The 22335-nt window shown below is 26.9% G+C and overlaps 1 protein-coding gene across 1 annotated transcript in view; it reads right to left on the bottom strand.

The window, feature by feature from the left end:
* Positions 1-22335, bottom strand: part of LOC100205755 (H(+)/Cl(-) exchange transporter 5) — a 53264-nt gene that overhangs the window by 11087 nt on the left and 19842 nt on the right. The window contains exons 5-11 of the mRNA XM_065812945.1: positions 21557-21739; positions 21386-21475; positions 18202-18326; positions 6755-6908; positions 6473-6558; positions 413-537; positions 40-154 (exon numbers count right to left, since the gene is read on the bottom strand). Of these exons, the coding sequence (XP_065669017.1) occupies positions 40-154; positions 413-537; positions 6473-6558; positions 6755-6908; positions 18202-18326; positions 21386-21475; positions 21557-21739 (878 nt within the window). The remainder of the gene's footprint in view (positions 1-39; positions 155-412; positions 538-6472; positions 6559-6754; positions 6909-18201; positions 18327-21385; positions 21476-21556; positions 21740-22335) is intronic.

The following is a 22335-nucleotide window of genomic DNA, read 5'->3' as shown; positions in this document are numbered from 1 at the left end:
AACAAAACAAAAAACAATTAACAATTAATGAAAAGATACACAGAGTCAGCAGCAAGAGCCTCTCCAACCCATTTACATGTTATTACAACAATCATAATAGGAGCAACATATGTTAAACCTCCTGTAACTTCGAACATTATAACAACCAATGTCACTAAAAATATTTTAGAGAAAAAGAAGCAACATGTATATTTCACAAAAAATTAATAAATATAAAATTCTGAAATAAGTGTACAAAACAATTGTTAATAGTAAACAATAAACAAAATTAAAAAAAAAAAAAAAAAAAAAAAAAAAAAAAAAACAGCCAATAAAAATAATAAAAATCTGAAAACAAAAAGAACAACTAAAACAACAAAGTCAAAAATAATAGAATCATTAAATGAACTGAAAATGAACAATAAATAAAAACCTGTCATTCTTGTCACACCACCAAGAGCTGCAGCAGCACCTGCCATTGAATACAAACCTGGTAAAATGCAATGAGTTTTTGATTTTGAACAAGCACTTGACCATAGAAAGAATGTTGGATATGATCTTCCAAAGTAAAATAAAAAGTTCAAAGTAAATAAAGTCACTATAAAGTTTTAATGCTTAAACTAAACAAACAGCTTGACAATTTCTCATTTAACAGAAGATAGAAGAAGTTTTAGGTCAACATAAATCACATAGAAGTTTTAATCACAGTTCATCATAGTTTAGCTTTGGAGCCAATTTTATTTGTGATATATATTAATGACTTACACAGTAGTAAAAATTTCATCACGAGATGTGAAAAACCCCATTAAAACTAAATTCTGATGAAAGTTATTTAATTGCTTAAGTTAACAATGACTCAGAAAGAAGCTTTGAGACAATATCTATGCAAAAATAAGATGTATGGTGTATGCAAAATTATGCAATTTGGAAAAAAAAAAGAAATTTTTTTTAATTTTAAACAACTTTTTTAAAACTTTAAAAAAATTTAATGATAAATGTAACTAACAATAATAAACACATCAAACTAAAACTGAAAAAGATTTGGGTGTTTAAATATCAAATAAGCTAAAATAGTATAATCAAATGATAAAAGTAGAAAACAATGCAAACATACTTTTGGGTATGATCAATGGAGCTTTTAAAAATTTAGATGTTTGCTCCATGAATGTGTTACATTGCTTGTAAAATATTTAAAATATTCTATCTCACCAAGAACAAGATATAAATTATTTAGAAAAAGGTTCATGGTTACTACAACCAAAAATATGTAGTGCTTAGAATAATAAAGATAATGAAAGTTATGAAAAAAAAAATATATATTAGGGTGTCCCAGCTGCCCCCCAAAAAACAAAATTAGGTTGTGGGCAGCTGTTCAAGTTTTTGGTAGCAGGTTTTGGCCTAAAAACAATGGCTATTACTTTTTTTCTGATCACATATGAGGTAATTCTTTGTCTGCTTGCAAACCTTAAGGATTTAACCTTTAATGATGCATTATCTCTTAAAATTGGTAATGTTCTGAAGCATTATATGAAGGCAAATATCCCTCCAACAAGTGGAAAAAACAACATTGGCAAAATATTCAACGAAGCACAAAATGAATTTATGAAGTTAATGAAATATAATGAAAATCTAAGGCATTTGAATAACACAGGAATCAAGAAATTTATGTCAACATTAGATGCTATCATGAAGTTTTATAAGAATAGTTCATGTAAAAGTTGTTGAGAAAAGGCAGAAAAGCACCTATGATGAAGTTTTTCCCAAAAGAGATCATTCGGTAATGTTCAAAAGAGACTATTTGGTAATGTTCAAAAGAGATCATTCAGTAATGTTCAAAAGAGACCATTCGGTAATATTCAAAAGAGATCATTCAGTAATGTTCAAAAGAGATCATTTGGCAATATTCAAAGAAACTGTTGAGTTTGAGTTAACAAATATTTCTTGTGATGAATCGGTTGGGAGGTTGAGGGGGACTGCTGGACTCATTTGCTCTGAAATTGAAAGGCGACACAAAAGTCAAATTAAATCTGGTGAACACATATTTGTTCCACATGATATTCTCAAGAATCCAAATATTATTGCGAGAAGTGTGAGGAATTGCATTAGTAATAATAAGATGAATTCATTCATACATTTGATGATATCTGTCTATGGAGGAGATGTTTTAAAGATAAATCTAAGTTCCTGTTCACCCCATCGATATCAAGCATCAGTACTGCCCCATCAGCAAACAAATAAAAGACAAATGGATTTCGTTTCTGAAAAAAGTTGGTACATTGGGACGGAGAACTGATGGCTACCCTGGACTCCGAAGACACTGATGATCATCTTTCTGTTTTAGTCCAAAGTCAATAGAACTAAACTTCTTGGTGTATCACTCTTTCCAAGTTCAACCACAAAAGCTGATCTAAAACATGGTAACATTGTCTCTTTTGCAACAAAAATATACTGATAGATTGGAAATGGGACAAAAACATCATAGACATGGTCTTTGAAACAACATCCTTGAATACAGGTTAGCCTTGTGATATACTAATAGTGTATTAAATTTCAAATCAACAAATCATTTTTGTATAAACTCTAAGATTATAAATACTTTAGAGGTTTTAGGTAATGGACTAATTGCAAGGCTATTAAGTATAGTTTTATTAAAGAATTAATTCATTCACACTTTACATTACAGGACAGAATACAGCAGCATCCAGTATTCTGAAGTATTGCATGCCGCAGGCATTTAGGAGAAGTCATGTTTAGCTACTGTTGGGACTCATTAAATATAGAGGCTTCATCCGGTCCAAATATTTTATTTTTACAAGATAAGCCTAATGCTTTTACAACATCATTGAACAAAAATATTTTTTTAATTGAATAAATAGACTCAAGTGACTTAGAAGTGACTTAAATAGATACAAGTGGCTTTAACTAACAAAATGATTATAAATTGTTGCAGATTCAAGAACCACTACTTGCAACTTCCACCAGTTAATAAACCAAACTTTTTCTATCGTGAACTTCATAGAAAAACTGAGAAGGAACAAGAAAGCTTAACAAATTGCTTCCGTGAATTCCTAGTGTTAGGTTTCACTAAAGGAGATTACCAAGAACTTATTGAACTTGGACTGTTACTAGTTACAAAAAGATCCAAACCTCAGAAGTTTTTCTTCCTCTTCAAACTTTTCTGTCTTTTGAGAAATCATTGCAATTAATGAATGCAATTTCAATATATTTAAATTGCTAAACAGGGTAATAACGTTCATTATTTGCAATGATTTCTCAAAAGGTAGAAAAATTTGAAGAGGTTTTTTAAAAAGATTTAATATAAAAAAGTTAAATAAAAAAATTGTGAGAAAAAAAATCAAAGAAGAATGTTTTAAATTAATGATAAAAAATATTATTAAAATACAAATAAAATAAGAACTTTAATCAAGTATATAAAAGGTAACCATAACAAAAGGTAACCATTGATTTTATTGTTATAAATAGTTATAATTAGTCTACACCATTTTAAGACGTAATTGGGAACATGAAAGTGGTAATTATGTAATCACAATACATAATTGAGAAAAGCAACATCTAATTTAGATATTGTAATATGTAATTAAGAAACACAACATGAAGTTAAAAAATCTTAAAATATAATTGAGAAACAGATGTAAAAAAGAAATTGCAATATGTTGTTAAGAAAAAGTAAAACTTGGTTACGCCCATTTCTGGAACAACCAGAACCAAAAGTTGAAAAAAAAAAACATTACATTTTATCCTCACTGAGTGACAAAAGAGTTGTTGAATGTGCTGAGTGAAATGACATTTAGGTGACAGCTTACAATTAGGTTTACAGCAGAAAAACTCAAATTTTATCGGAAATGGTAGTTTTGAACAAAAACAATTTACTGAGGATCAAGTCAAATAAACCCTAACATGGTTTGAAAGTGATTTTAAATTAACATTGGTGGCCATCAAAACAAAAATATTAAGATAAATTTAAAATATTAATAAATCCAATATTAGCATCGGTACAATAAAATCGTCAAAGGCAGATTGTTTTCATTAAAAAATATGCACAAAGAGCCTTCTACAATGGCAGTAATGAAAACAAAGAAAAAAGAGCTTAATATGTTAGGAACATCAATGAATATACCACAAATGGTCATCAGATAGTTTGATTGGATAAAACTAATTTTTACCTTATTTTGTAAAAAAAAAACAAGGAATATGCCAAACAGGGAAAAAAAAGCAATAAAAATACCTGCTTCAAAAGGTGCAAACATACATTTGATTGCAGATATATCAAAAAAAATTGTCGGCTATGTTTCACCATAAGGTTACACCTGAGAAATGTTTAGAGGATTTGGTTGTCGTAACAGACAATGCTCCATGTCACGCTCATTTGTATAGGGTGTTTGAAAATATACAAATTTGAAATTCATATACTTTAATATCATTAACTGATATGAAAATATATGACAAGATTGTTCCACTGGGTTTAACATTGGACCCTACAGTTCAATGTTAAACCCAGTGGAAACAATCTGGCCCAAACTTAAAAGTAATTTTAAAAATGCGATTCGTATTCCACCTGTATTCAGTGCAGGGATTATGGAACAATGAATGCAGTCTTTAAAAAGAATTGTTACTGCAGCAAAGAATACAATAATGGGAGGTGATTATGCTTGTGCTGTAGAACATACGACCACGCACAACGATTTTAAATACGAAAGATGCCCAAGTTAATGTTTAAATGAATATTGAAAAGATTTTTAATGACATTAGTTAAATTCAATATAAATTTTTTATATATTTTTGCTTGTTCTGCATATTGATTTGTTCTGATAATTTTCTCTGAGTTTAACTCTTTTTTGTGAATGTGTAAGTTGCTACATAGTTTCCAATAACCATCTGCAATGTACATTTGGTCAGTAAAACAATGGTTCACCGATCTGTATGAGATGAATTTACAAATGTTGAGTAGTGAGTCTGTTCTCTCTGGTAGAAAAAAAAACCCCAAAAGAGCTAGAGAATTCCATCTTGCATTATTTAACTTATGTAATTTCTGAAACTTCACTTTAGGAAATACTTTAAATTCTTCAAAAAAGCGGAATATCTATGTTGAATAACATCAAAACTTCTTATCACAATGCCATCCTTCTGTTTTAGTAATCAATGCTTTACCATTCTTGAAATTCTTCCTGAAGTGTTCGTAGTGCTTTACAAGTTCCAAGATAATATTGAGAATAGCTGTTATACCTTTAACAATAGTATCTGCTTTTCTGTCTGGTAGATCTAATGCTTGTCATTTGACTTCTCAATTTTATTCTTCAACACTAACACTTGATATTCTTGGTGACTAATAAACCATTCACTTACAGTGAAGTGACTAGCTTTCTAAATGTAGGTTTTTTTTCACTTCTTTTTTAAGTTTAACAGCTTTTTTAATAGTTGATCTGAATATACCTGATTGTGAAGGTGACTGATTCCGTCTTGAGATAACTGTTGACAAATGGTTGCTGTTTTGCTGGTTAATAACTTTGAAGATATTACTAGTTTGGTTGCAGTTTTGGTTTGCTCTAGTTCTTGTTTGTATTTATGGACTGCTCTTATGAATCTTCAGACTCTTGATATTCTACCTCAGACTCAGATTGGAAAGCTGACGTTGTTGCTGTTGCCATTACTGTTGTTGAAGTAGGCATCAAGGACATTTTTCTTTTCTTGGATAGATGGATAGATTTTGAACTAACAGCAATCTAATAGCGATCAACAATTTGGATTTTGAGTGGTACCCTCTTATAAATATGTGTGTACATACATACATACATACATACATACATACATACATACATACATACATACGTAAGTATGTATGTATGTATGTATGTATGTATGTATGTATGTATGTATGTATGTACGTATGTATGTATGTATGTTATGTATGTATGTATGAATGTATGTATGTGTATATATATATATATATATATATATATATATATATATATATATATTATATATATATATATATATATATATATATATATATATATATAATTCAACCCTAGGAATCAGGAAAAATCAAACTTTTAGACATCGGCATTAGGTCAGCAAAAATATTTTGCCACAACGAGGTAACCATAAAACATAGAAACGAGGTCAACAACTTTTTGCTAACTTTGAATACTTTAAGGTAAGCATGTTCCACCCTACGAGGGCTGATATATATATATATATATATATATATATATATATATATATATATATATATATATATATATACACATATATATATATATATAATTTATATATTGAAACATAACTCAAAGCTTCATTCAGGAATTGAAATATATGTATATTGTATAAAATTTTGTACATTGTGTAAAATATTGTATAAAATGAAATATATGTAACATTGTATAAAATTTAAATAAAAATTTTTACTAATATTACCTAGAAGAATAAACATGGTTCTATAACCCTGATAACACAAAGTAATATTAATGCTTACTCAACAAGAGCTTCTATGCCAATACCCATAACACGCCCTGCACATGCTCCAGCAGCTAGACTAGGAACAAACAAACCAGCAGGTAGCTTAAAAAATAACATTTTTGCTTAACAATGTCTTCTCAATAAAACTAATTTAATAAATGCTAAAAAAGAAATACTTATCAGTACTTAAAGGTATTAAACATGCTATAACAAAATGATTCACAAAAAAATCTAGTCTTTAAAACAATTTTAAGAAATTATAATATACAAATAAGAATTTTACAAAAAGTTAGCACACCTTAACACCAAATGTTAAAACTGTCATTATAGAAATTACAAGAGTAGCAACAACCAGCTTCCATATAGACTCATAAACACCAGGACCCAATATTCTATGTGGATAAAACCCATTATTAATAGTTTGATTGCGATTAAGTATATAACTGTAATCACTAAAGAGAAATAAAGATTTTATGAGATAAGTAGCCTTGGTCAATAACAATAGCTCTGTTATCACTAGCATCAGTAGCACAAACCGACTAGTTAGCTCAATGTGTAAAAGAAAAGATATATGCATGAAGAAGCAAAAGCATATATACATTTCTGCTTCTTTATACCTTTTTTTCCCTAAATTACTCCTTATACATATATATATATATATATATATATATATATATATATATATATATATATATATATATATATATATATATATATATATATATATATATATATATATATATATATATATATATATATATATATATATACATATACACATACATATTATATATACACATATTATATACACATATTATATATACATAATATGTATACATATAATATATATATATGCCTATAGTAAAGGCATTAAATATACAGTTTGTGGTAAAAAAAAAACAGTATAAGCTTGTCTTTAGTATTTATTTTCATTAATATCTCTTGATTCCACTAAATGCGTTCTACCTGATATAGTCGTCAAACAGGTTGACCCACTGTCGACATTCGTATCCAGCTTCTGTATCTAAAGTGATTTCCTGCTTAGACTCTTCTACAGCTTGTGGCCTGGACAATATACCTGTTATAGTCTTGCAGAAGTGTTCTCCGGAGCTGTTGTCTATACTTTCAGCCTGCTGGAAAGCTGCATCTGTTATCCCTATTTTCAAAAATTCTGGAGAGTGATCTGATTCGTCTAACTACTGTCTCATTAGTCTTCTTCCTTTCACAAGCAAAGTTTTTGAATCTTTTATTAAAAAACACTTAATCTCTTATCTTGAATCTAATAACTTATGATCAACAATATGGATTTCGATCTTCTTGTTCTACAGCTGATTTGCTAACAGTAATAACCGATAGGTTTTATCGTGCATTAGATAAAGGTGGAGAGATTAAGGCCATTGCTCTTGACATTTCAAAAGCAATGATTTGATAAAGTTTGGCATGTTGATCTTCTCCATAAGCTTTCTTCGTACAGTGTATCTGGTAACATCTTTAAGATTATTGAATCCTTCCTTTCCAATCGTTGTATAAAAGTTATCCTTAATGGACAGCACTCTTCTCCTTATTCTGTAACTTCAGGGGTTCCTCAAAGTTCTATCCATGGCCCTATACTCTTTTTAATTTACATTACTAATCTTCCAGATATTCTCACATCTAAGGTGGCATTAAGGTTCCCTGATGATACTACCATTTATTCTTGTTATGATAAGAAGCCAACACTCTCTGATTGCTTGGAGGGAGCATTTGAGCATGAAAAGGATCTCACTTCTGCTACAGCATGGGGCTCACAGTGGCTGGTGAACTTTAATTCAGATGAAACTCAATTTTTTTCAGCCAATCGTTGACGCAATAATATAGATCTTCTTATATTTATGAACGGTAATGTACTCGATGAGTCATCTACCCTTCATCTTCTAGGATTAATCAAATCTTTCTTGGAAACCATATATCAAATCAATTGCAAAATTAGCATCTGCTAAGGTTGCATCTCTTTATCGAGTTCTACACTTTCTTATTCCGGATTCTATACTCTATCTCTATAAATCTCAAATCCCGCCTTGTATGGAATACTGTTACCATATCTGGGGCTGATCTTCTAATGATGCCCTTTCCCTTTCTGACAAGGTGCAAAAACCCATTGTAAACATAGTTGGACCTGCTGTTGCAGCCAACCTCCAACCATTATCACATCGTCATAATGTTGCTTCTCTTTCTCTTTTCTACAGATACTATAATGAGCACTGCTCTAAAGAGCTGTGTCTCTTGTGCCATCTACTAAAATTTATTCTCATGCCTAAAATTCTCATGTTACTCGTCTTAAGTCTCATTAAATCATTAAATAAGTCTCATTAAGTCATAAGATCCTTTTTCTGTGACTGTTCCTAAGTGCTCCAAAATAATGTAAATAATCTTTTTCTGTCTATTTTCAATTAATGGGACAGTTGTATGTCAAAATATAGGTAATTGAAGTTAGTGAATTTAAATCTAAAAGTATTTAGTCTCGAGGAGTGGTTATGACTACACAGGTAGTCATTTTTTTGTGACTGTGAAATCATCAAATTCATTATTTTCTCATCCTTCTTCTGTGACTGTTCCTGAGTGCTCCAAAAACTCCCTAGTTTTTTTCTTCGAATATCAGTTGTTTGGAATTCGCTTCCTTCATCTTGCTTTCCTGATTCATATAATTTGCAATCTTTTAAGTTGTCTGTCAATCATTACCTTTGCTCTACAATCTTCATTTTTTCTCTTCCAGTAACTTTTAACTCTAATTAGTGGTTGCTTGCAGCCTTGTTGGAAGATGTTTAGAAAAAAAAAAAAAATGTTTCAATTTTTATTTTTTTACTGTAAAATATGTGCGTAGTGTTGCTACATCGACTATCTTATAGTCTGCTACTACAAGAAAGTGCTGTTACATAGACTATCTTGTAGCCTGCTGCTACAAGGAGGTGCCGCTACATCAACTGAGGGTTTTGTTAGGGCAGGCAGTCTATCAAATAATAAAAAAAAAGACTTTTTAAAAATATTTTTTCCGGTTTTCAAAACAATTTTTAAAAAAAAAACAACCTAAAACTGACTGTATGTATGTACAGTATTTATGTAACTGTTAACCGCAGTACCAGGAATTAGCTAAATGGTTATGTTTATAATATAATATTACAACTGTGAGTTTCATGCGCTACCACAATCTTAAGGCAAGTAGTAAAAATTTAATTTCCCTATGATTTGTTTAGTAGACATTACAGTTTGCATTTTAGATTGTTGCGGGATGGAAATTGTTTAGTAGTTAAGTTAATGTAATTATTAATTTGTTATTAGTTGCTTAATGCTTGTTAAAAATATTCATTTTTGTGATAATGTGCATTACTTATATATTAAAAAATATAAAATTAAAAATTGATTAAAAAATATAAATAATATTATGAAATATCAATATCAATAGCTGTGTATGTGAGTAATTTATTAGTTAGTCTAGAGATATATGAAGTAGAGGAATATAGTTATTCTTTTATTTAGCAGTTCCTCAGGTTTTGAATATGATATAATAGCTAATTTTTCATATAAACATAGTGGGCACCTTTTGGAAATATTTGATTAGAGGGGTACAGACTTTCAAATAGACCATGTTAATATAAGAGTTTTGTTAAAAAAAATTTTAAAATCCAGATGTAGATTTACAGGGCAGTGGACTTTTTGTATTTAACATGTGATTGTTATATCTGGTTTTTTATTCACCTTTCGTTAACCCAATATAAACTTTGTTGGGTTGATTTTTAGCTGCGATGATGCATTTGTATATGTTTGCAGATTTGCACTTACCATTCAGGGGACATTCTACTTTATTTTGGCTATTGCATTTTGGGTTATTATTTTCAATTTCTGGAAAGAAAATTTTGTTGTTGTAGTTTTTAATAATTTTTTCGATATTTTTAGTGCAGCTGTAGCTTACCTTTACAGTGTTTCAACTAAAGATTTTATGAAGTTTGTTTGAACCATATGATGTTGTACTTACGATTTTTTGGGGTGTTTTTTGTTTGATCTGATATTCAAGGAAGCAGTTTTTGTATCCGCTATTTTTTAGTGCTAGTTTATATTCATTTTTAGATTGATTAAATATATTTGAGGATTGGTAATTTAGTAGTCCGGTGTAATATTTTTTTTTGTTGGTATTTTTCTTGGGTGAAAATACTGAAGAAAAAGAATTTTAATGTCATACTAATAAAAGTCTAAAAAAAAACGGTTTAATTAAAAGTAAACTAATATTTTAATTAAATCGATTAAAGATCGTCATTTTTTTTGTAGTCGATATCAATTTTGAAATTGCAAAGAAATGTTTTATAAATAGAAAAATATTCTACTATTCTCTCTCCATCTTCAACCAAATTCAATTTAGTTGAATTTTAAAAACATTATCTTTTTAATATTTTGAAAATTTTTCATAAAGATTTGCATTCTAGTTATGATTTTTTAATGCATTATCTTTTTAATATTTTGAAAATTTTTCATTAAGACTTGCATTCTAGTTATGATTTTTTAATGCATTATCTTTTTAATATTTTGAAAATTTTTCATTAAGACTTGCATTCTAGTTATGATTTTTTAATGCATTATCTTTTTAATATTTTGAAAATTTTTCATTAAGACTTGCATTCTAGTTATGATTTTTTAAAGCAAATGTTTTTTACTTTGTTAATTTGTTTGACAAAGTTAAAATAAAAATTTATTATTTTAATAAAAAACAAAAGAGATTCAGTGTTATTTATAACTCAATTGCGTTATTCAAAATGCAACTATAAAGTTTAAAAAACGCATCATTTTTTAAATCTTATAAACGCATTTTGCATTTGGAGTTGAATGAAAATGTAATTTCAAAACTCATTTTAAATTGACAAGAAACGTGCTTCAAAACACAACAACAACATTCAAAAAAACCAACGGTCACACTTCAAAATATTAAATTGTGTGTCAGCTTTTATTGGTTAAGTTTGGTAAAATTTTATAATGCACCTAAGTGTATTATTATTATTAAACAAAGTTTTCTTTTAAATAATCGCAAGGAATAAAACCTTCATAGATCAAAATATGGTTTTGACTTATCAAGATCAAAATATGTAACAAACCTCTCTGGTAGTCCTGGGCTACTGATAGACATTTTTAAAAACATTTCAGTTGCCTTTGGAGAAAACGAGTTGTCCTGAGCCACCGGACAACCATGAGGGTACACCCCTGAATACTATATATGATAGTATAAAGATATTTTATTTATTTACATATATATATATATAAATATATATATATATATATATATATATATATATATATATATATATAAATAAAAGTTAAAAGACTAAATATTGTAACAATCACAGTTTGATGAAGTTTATAGGGATTGGGAATTAGAAATAAAAGACCAACAAAAAAAGTCAAAATTAACCATGACCAGAAAAAATAATGGCTTGATTGGGCAAAAAATTATCAGTTTCACTGATGATGGCAGGAATTTGGTTAGTTGTTGAACACAAGGTTAAGAACTTTTTTCTTAATTAGCCGTTATATTTTGTGATAACATTTTCTCAAGGTGCTTTAATAATGATTCTACCATGAAAAGTATGACTCAAAAAAAATATGTCAAAAGGGCTGCCGATGAAAGCTTTCGTAAAGATTGTAAGACAATAAAAGTCTTCATCCAGACAATAAAAAAACCTCCTAAATTCATGTATTAGTCAGTTTTAATGGGAAAGGCATTGGTCAATTGTAGATTGTAAAAGGACTAATTAAACAGGACTAATATAAAAAGTCATTAAATCTTGTCTTTTACTTTAATAAAAGAAATGGTACATTAATTGAAGAAGTTCTAAATAAGCAGAAAAAAATATTCATACAAGATGGAGCATCATGTTAGACTGGAGTGTACAAACATTGACTTAAGAATTTGGATTAGGAAAATAATCATTTTATTAAAAATATAATTTTATTCTGGTATTGTTCTTTAATTTTTTTTGATGCCATCAGATTACGGAAAAACTTACTGACAATTTTAAAAGAGTTGTGTATATACATACATACATACATACATATATGCATACATACATACATATATGCATACATACATACATATATGCATACATACATACATATATGCATACATACATACATATATGCATACATACATACATATATGCATACATACATACATACATACATACATACATACATACATACATACATACATACATACATACATATATGCATACATACATACATATATGCATACATACATACATATATGCATACATACATACATATATGCATACATACATACATATATTCATACATACATACATATATGCATACATACATACATATATGCATACATACATACATACATACATACATACATACATACATACATATATATATATATATATATATATATATATATATATATATATATATATATATATATATATATATATATACACACGTAGAGACACGAATGAATGAACATTATAGAAGGGATAAAAACTCTCTTATTTAAAAGCATCTTCACTCAAAAGAAAAATGTTTCAAAAACTATAGTGGCTAGATGTCCACACCTGAAAAATACATGACATAAGTCTGTTCTACACCATTTCTATACTTATTCCTTACTTCAATATTTTTTAGTAAGCATTAGAAAAACATATTGTCTACCTTTTAATGTTATGAATAAAAAAATAATTTATAATAAAATCAACTTTAAAATATTTTAAATGCTTCGGTAGTCATTGCACATTAATTAGTACCCAAAGCAGGTATTCTAAATAATATTTAGAATACCTGTTTGAAATGTGTTATTTAATTACAACTGGTATAAAAAGTTTAAAATACAGTTAAAAATAAAATAACTTAAAAATATGTGAAATAATGCATATAACATGACCTGTATAATATGAGTCATGGTAAGTTTATTTCACACCAACCTTTTCTATACTTTTTTTTTATATAGTCATTTTATTTCAATAACTTTTATTAAGTGGTTGAAAATAAAAATCTGTAAAATCTTTGTTTTGAGTTAAAATTAATGTTCAATACTTTATACCTTCTTATTTTAAAATTTTTTCAGCAAATTAACTTTGAAGAAAATAAAATTTTGAATGTAAAATCTTTTTTCATATAAGAAAAAAATTGTCTATTTAATACGAGTTGAACGTTCAGACTAAACTAATTACTTAAGCATATTTTCATTAATAACATTATTTCTAACGTGACATATAAGCAAAAACTTTCTACCTGATGTTTATAGAAATTTTAAGCTTATCTCCCTTTTGTTTGTTATAGTATATTATATCTTTATAAATGTTATACCTTTGTGTTAATATCTATAATAATATCTAAAATAAATAAAATGTTAATGTTAATATCTAAAATCTAATGTTAATGTTAATATCTAAAATAAATAAAATGTTAATATCTAAAATATTATATCTTTATAAATGTTTTCGTTTAATATCTTTGTAATATATTCGTAATGTATATAACGTCATTAGAACTTTAAAATTTTTTTATTTTGTATTTTAAAAAACTGAAATAGGTTTAAAAAAAAAAAAAAGTGCAGGTGACAGGATTTGAACTTTGGAAGTGCAGTAAGCTAACCACTTTGGCCACTAGACACTCAACAATATTTTCAACAATATTTAATAAACAAACTACTGAATAACTTTATTAAAAAGCATATAAATGCTATAATCAAAAATAAGAAGATATTGCTGCCTTTAAAATTTTAAACAAAAGTACAACTTTATAAAAGTAAAAATATCTATAGAACTTCAAAAATGTTTTATTTTATATTTTAAAAAATCGAAAAAGATTTTAAAAAAATGTGGAAGAGCAAAGTTTTAAACAACATCATTTCATTTTAGAATGCTGAAAGCTAACCACTTCGGCACACAAGCCGTATTGTTTGATGAATTTTTTAACAATCTTTAAAAATAATAGTAAAACTGTAAAACTTGATATAAGTTTCAACATATATATCAAGTTATATAATTTGAAGTTTACATAAGATAGATATTTGCAAACACTTTCATTCATATTTTTTTATAAAATAAAGTGCTGCAACTCTTTCTCATTAACTTAGCTTTAAATGGCTTTAATGCTTTGAGTTCTGTGTCAAACACACACAAATAAATAAAGAAAGCAGAAGGAGTAGCAGCACTAAATTCGATACTTAAATATTATAGGATGAATGTTTTTAAACTTTGGATCATGCCAATAATAAAATTAAATTAAAAATTAAAAAAAAATATTCATATGGGGTGGAAAAAACCTGATATGAATAAACAAGTTAAATTATATTAAAATGACTGCTACCATTTAAATAAATTTACTGGTTCTTTTGGTATACTTGACATTTGTTAAAATAATTCTTTTTGTATATATAGGAAGTTTGCTATCAATTTTATGGCTTTGATGTTTATTTTCACAATTATATACCATATTTTATACCTTTTTTAACGGATATATTTTAACTAATGATTATATGTAGTCAAATAATGTCTTGAATCAAAATAATAAAATGTTTTTAAATAAAATTAAAAAAATTATTAAAATAAGATTTTCAAAAGTATTCAACACAAAATATTAAATACTTTTCTTATTTTTAAAAGTATTTAACATTTTGTGATAAGAAGTTTTGGAAATAACATATAACAGACCTATAAATGAGAAGCTTCTTATCAACTCTATTTGCTTAGCTGAACATTATATTATCATCGCTAAAGAGCACAAATCTTTGATTTTTCACCCACGTAAATCCGTATTATTTAATAATATCGAAGCTTGGATAAAAAAATCAGATGATTTATTTGATGTCACCATGGGAGAGTTTGATGGCGCTGAGGTATGTGAGTTGGTTGAAATTTTTCTGCTTTTCTGAATTTCTTAGTTTTATAACAAGTTTGATTTTGGGTCTTGATTAAAAATGCTAGCAGTCCACAAATAAAAAAAGTTAAAAAACATACAACTTAGATATTCAAAAGTAACAGCCTTAACATTTCTATTCAATGCAACATTAAAATAGTGATATAACATTAAACCTTAGCTTTAATTGCAGCTTCAATCCTAAACCTAAAACCGTAATAATAACCATAATAACCATAAACCTAAAAGGTTGTTAAACTATATTCATGTCAGCGCTAATCAGCCAGCAAGTATTTTAAAACAGATGGTAATCTCTATTGAACAAAGATTGTCATCAAACTCCTCCAGCAAAGTAATTTTTGAAAACTCCAATATCTCCTAATTTAAATTTACTCAAAACTAATCGTGATACTAATAGACACAAACAAAACATCATATGGTTTAATTTCAGTAAGAACGTTGTCACCAAAATAGGAAACCATTTCTTGAATTTAACTGACTTTTTCCAGTGTACCACAAGCTTCACAAGATAACTTACAGCTGCATGCCAAATATCAGTACTATTATCCAGTCATATACAATCAACACATTTTGCACAATAAAAATACCAATAATGTTAGAAACTGCAACTGTATAAATAGAACTACGTGTTCTTTAGAAAATCAACGCCTAACTAAAAATATTGTATATTTTTAAGTTACGCATTTTTATTTTAAAGTTCAAAATGTTTTTTAAAATTTTATTTATACAATCCAATTTAGTTTTATATAAATATATATAAAGTAGATTATTTATTAAAAAATAAAAATAAATATTTTTTCAATGTTTTTTTTGGAAACTAAAGTTCATTAACAATAAAAGGACATCACTGACTTTTTCCTTGGAATTTTTAAATGGCGTAAATACTATTTTTAGCCCTTCTTTTTTGTTTAAAAACAAAACAATATCTAAAAATTGGGCTCTTAATGATTTAAGGGGACTCAAATGACAGTTGACCCTACTGTTTCTTTAGCTAGTTTCTTTTTGTTATCCTGCTGAAACGTCTATGGGAAGTTATTACATTTTGTTAACATCTATTGTGGAGTGATTTTTTTTATCTAATTAAGTCAAATTTTAGCACAAAATGTAATTAATGAGAAACATAACAATAATAAAAATACATTTTTCTAATCAATATCTGAATCATCTGATGCCGAATCTTGTGTTCCTTTGTTAGAAGTAACAAGATTATAAAAAAAACAGTGATTATCAGGTTTACATAGGCGCTTCAGAACTTGCAAGCGGTTATACTTGGCAGTACTTATTGGTGGAACTGAGGAATACATATTGAACAGATTGAGAGCAGTTTCTTTTTGAAAACTTTGTCTACCTTTTACCAAAACAAGATTTTTAATATTGCCATTCCAGTTGTTATGAAAGAGAAGCAGTGCAGGGTGTATATCTTGATTGATAAGTTCTCTGACTGGTCGAGTTTTTATCGGACATGCCCACTAATAATATCATTTCAAGTAATCAGAATATCTGAAAAAATTACATTAAAAGGTGAAAGTCTTGTTCTACAAATTTTAAGAACCTGACACCAATCTTTAGGAATTTCAACATTAGCCTTAATGTTAACATTTGCCATGTCACGATCGCATTCCATATAGAAATGAACAAACATTTAAGAGACATTTAGATCTTCAGATAAGTAAATTTTTCAATAGCATAATGAGATGACCTTCCTATGAAAGAAGATACATATTTTTGGATAGCTTCACTATCACTTTCTGTTAATTTTTGTGGCCCATTTTTATGTTTGCCTCTACCATCATTGGAGGGCAACCTAAAAGAACAAAATTACATAATATTTATATACACAAATATATATATATATATAGATATATATCTAGATATATATAGATATATATCTAGATATATATAGATATATATCTAGATATATATAGATATATATCTATATATGTATATATAGATATATACATATATATATCTATATATACATATATATATATATTTATATATATATACATATATACATATATATATATATATATATATATATATATATATATATATATATATATATATATATATATATATATATATATATATGTTCATAACTCAAAATTTTATAAATAGCGTCTTTAACTATTTACTAACCAATTGTAGCAACTGATTTTCTTATTGATTCGATTCTAGCTTTTGTAATTCCAAAAAAAGACATCAAAGCTTTATTGCAGATTGGTACTTTGATAGCTGATTGTGCTCTTTACACTCTAACACAATAAGAATATGAAAAGTTGTGTAAGTAAGTTTTATCTGCTTTCTGTTGTGGTCTTCTTCTATTAATGTATTGAATTTTTATTAGTGTGGATAAGTATGCGTCCTGACTATTTTTAGATGAATATTCATTAAAGTTCTTAATTAGTTCATTCCTTTCCTCACTACTAATGTAAAGCAAGTCGAATACAATTACAGTCTGCCCCAATAATGTGGCTCGATAAATTGTGTATTTTTTTTCTATTTTTGGAATTATTCTTTCTTTTTCTTGATTTTTCTGTAACCACCGGACTATCATTACCTTTTTTTTTTGTTTACTTTTTTCAGCGGGTTTTTATTCAACCAATATATGCGGTATTAAGGAATCACGTGGTTTTGTGAACTATAAAACCTTGGACAATGCAGGATTTTTTAAATGTAACCCTGGACATCACCGACTGTTTCATTGTGGTTGTGTGTATATATATATATATATATATATATATATATATATATATATATATATATATATATATACACATACAACTACAATTTCTAAAACATTAAATTTTATCATTAAATATTTACCAGAGAATGCTTGTATCATCTGGGCTGCAATTTTGAAAGAGCATATATATAAGTTGCGACATAGACATTCTTGTAAATTCATTTGGATAAGAAATTAATGCAGTAAAGATGGTCAAAACAAACACCTAAATAAAAAAAATCAATCATCTTATTAAAAAGAATTAAAAAATAAAATTATTAGAAAAGAAAATTAAAATCAATTAAAAGTTAAAGAAATTAGTTAGAAACAGGATTTATGTTGTGTTTTTATAGACAAGTATTCAGCATAATTAATTTCTTATCAAATTAGCCAAAGTGTTTTGAAATTTTGAACAATGGGTTCTCATATTTTCTTTACACTTCTTTGGCTATTGCATTTTACAAAGTTCACACAGAAAAATTAGGCTCAAAATATTGATTGGTTTCTGAGATATTGCAATTTTAATATTGACCTGGTTTTCATGACACTTTTTCATATCAATAGCAAAAATATGAAAACAGACATTTAGAATGCTTTTTTTGATGCAGAATTTAAAAAAATTAAAACAATCAATTTATATAACTTAACTTTTGAGTTCAATATCTTATTTACTTTTAATAATACTTATTAACCAGAAAAACAACTGAAACATGTAAAACTATTATTTCAAAAAAATAATAAAAGAACATGCAAATAGAATTCTAATTAAGTTTTAAATTAGGTTGAAAGACTCTTTAAAAATATATATATATATATATATATATATATATATATATATATATATATATATATATATATATATATATATATAAATATATATATATATATAGAACCCTTAGATGTTGTCCGAAAGTTTTTTCCATATTTTGTTGACAAAAAGTAAAAATTAAAATGCAAGACCAGAATTTTTTTTTTTTAATAATGATAGACTGCCTGCCCCAACCAAACCCTCAGTCGATGTAGCAGCACTCCCTTGCGGGTCAGGCTATTTGTCAGTCGATGTAGCAGCACTCCCTTGCGAGTCAGGCTATTTGTCAGTCGATGTAGCAGCACTCCCTTGTGAGTCAGGCTATTTGTAAGTCGATGTAGCAGCACTCCCTTGCGAGTCAGGCTATAAGATAGTCGATGTAGCAACACCCCGCGCATGATTTACAGTAAAAAAAATAAAAATAAAAACATTTTATTAAAAAAAATAAAAATAAAAACATTTTATTAAAAAAAATAAAAATAAAAACATTGTTTATATTGTTAAAAACATTCAGAATGTTTTAAAAACATTCAGAATGTTTTTAAAAACATTCTGGTCAATTAAATTTGCGTTTTTGTGGTTTTTTTATATAACAATTAATTTGTAATTAAATTAATGGTTTTGACTTTCGTCCAACACGAAAATGTTGGACGAAAGTCAAAAGTAATTAAAAGTGACGTATGTGTTGGCGTAAGAATCACTTTTTTCCTTCCGCTCTTCCCAAAGCCAACAAACTATAGATCTATATATATATATATATATATATATATATATATATATATATATATATATATATATATATATATATATATATATATATTAGGAAGTCCTGTTTTTATATAATTTTATATAAAAACTAAATAGAATATTGAAGTGTATTTTCTAGTAACTTTTTTTTAATTTTAATAATTTAAAAAGTTTATAAAAACTTTAGTTAAAAAACAAAACTCACTTGTGAAATTTTACTTGAATAAAGCAATATCTACCGGTACAGAGCATTTTACTGAAGAGGGAATTTAAAAATGTAAGAATTATTTTTATTTATAAACTTTTTTTTCTATTGAAATTTATTTAAAAAAGAAGTATTGTTTTACTCTTACTTTACATGCCAAGTATCTTTTTTAGATAAGTTCTATTAGAGCCAAGCTCTAATGTCACTAAACTCAATCATCTCAAGCAAAAGACAAAAAATTGTGGTTGAAATTTTAAACAACAAATAAAAAACAATTATATCTTAATGCTGTAACGTTGGATTATCAAACTTAACAATATTATGTGAAAGATATTCTGCAAAATATTTGAAAATATATCCTATATGACAGAAATCTTGTCTTGATGCATTCGATGCACAAAGAAAATCACCAGTAACTGCTGTAAAGTTTGAGAAATTTTTTATTAAACATATCATTTTATTGTTATATATAATACTTTTTAATATATATTTTCAAAAACATAACAAAAGCTTTATACAAATGTACAGACAAAGAACAAAGTTAGGCTGAACAAGATGAGAAATTTGTATTATTATTTGAAGTAACAAGACATGAGATCAATAAAAAGATCTTATAGATTTTAACATATCTCCTCTAAACATCTTTAGAAATTTTCAAAACATATATGCTCAGAAGGAAAGCAAAAGGTTGCATCAATGAAATGGTAAAGTAACTAGAATAATTGAAAGTTATCTTAATCTTCTCTCACAAAAATATGAAATAAAACAAATAGTATCAAAAGCTTTGATGAAACTTTGATGGCTTTGATAAGAAAAAAAATTATGTGTTCCTTCAAAAGGACTATTGTTTAATTTCTCACACTAGCTTAGAGAATTTCAACAATAGTCCAACAAACCTGTGAGAAGTGCAACAAGTTTGTGAGAAAGTGATCAATATTCCAACAAAATGGTCAATATTGGGGGTACAATAAAACTATACAGTTACAGAATATAAGATGACCAGACAGCTTTTTAATTTAAAAGGATTGTTAGCCATTTCTCTGTTGGATAAAGGTTAAGTTTTATCTTTATACAATTACTTTTTCTTTTTTTCGCCATTGCTATTTCTTATATTATTAAACTTTTTTTTTTTTAAACGTCATGAAAACTGAATCATTATGCGAAGCCTGATAAATACTTAAATTGCAATATCTCGTGAACCACAAGCACAAATCACATAATAAGCATAATAAAACAAAACATAAACACATAATAATTTGTATGTGCATTAATTCATAACAATATATCTGTACAGTCACAACAATATATGTGTATAGTCACATAACAATTTATATGTGCATAAACACATAGTAATATATGTCTGTGTAAACACATAACAATATATGTCTGTGTAAACACATAACAATATATGTCTGTATAAACACATAACAACATATATGTGTTTAAACACATATTATATATGTGTTTAAATACATAACAAAATTCAAGTAAAATGGAAACCTTTATATAAATATTTATATAAAACCTCAGTCATGGGATAACTTCCAAACTTTTTAGTTTTTCGCATTCTGCACCAAAAAATGTTACATTTAATAAAAAAAGCACCAAAACATCCCTATAATACAAAAGTAGTCATTAAACTTTAATTCAAATCTATGACATAATTAACCTAAAATAAGAAAATATTTTCAATTACACCATAGATTCCGAGCAGAATAAAAGGTATTATCTCAAATAAGTTCCATGGAATATTGTAGTCAATACTATAAATTACAAGATGACCATTTCCATACGGGTTTAAGTACCATATTGTCAATGCCGCCATCATTGAGCATAAAAACGTACGCCACAAGATTTTCATCGAAAAATAATAACTTATCTATAAATAAATAAATATTACACATTTAAGTGTCATGTACTCCCATGCCTACTTGTCATACATAATAATATGTTAGCATTCTACATGAGTAACATCATGCTAAAATAGATTCAGTCACATAAACATAGCTTCAAGTAAAACTAAAAACACTCTGTTTAATGCAAACATAACAGACTAGTAAAAAAGAATAATGTAAGACAAAAAATTCTTTTATTAATTCGTTATTTTTAATAATTAACACCACGGGACATTCTTATTACTTTTAAACACCTTACTGAAATGCTACTTTAGTACTACAACTTAAGATTTTAATTGCAAATCAATAAATAAATAAAATCTAATAAACATAATTTTTTTTTTTAATTTAAAAACTGCGTATTTAATTCACAAATGTTATTTGCTAAAAAAACATAGCCAACACAATATTAAATTATGTAATTAAAAAATATTAAATAAAAACAAAGCAATAAGTTATTCTACACTGATTCTAAAATTATTATTATTATTAACACTTATTCTAAAACAGTATTTTACTTTCTACACAACTTTAGAATAGTTTTTTTTTAAATATTTTTATTTATGAACTTACAAACAAA

The sequence above is a fragment of the Hydra vulgaris genome, chromosome 12 (assembly GCF_038396675.1).
Source record: "Hydra vulgaris chromosome 12, alternate assembly HydraT2T_AEP".
NCBI lineage: Eukaryota > Metazoa > Cnidaria > Hydrozoa > Anthoathecata > Hydridae > Hydra > Hydra vulgaris.
The sequence above is the reverse complement of the archived record's forward strand: the minus strand, read 5'-3'. Positions and strand labels throughout refer to the sequence as shown.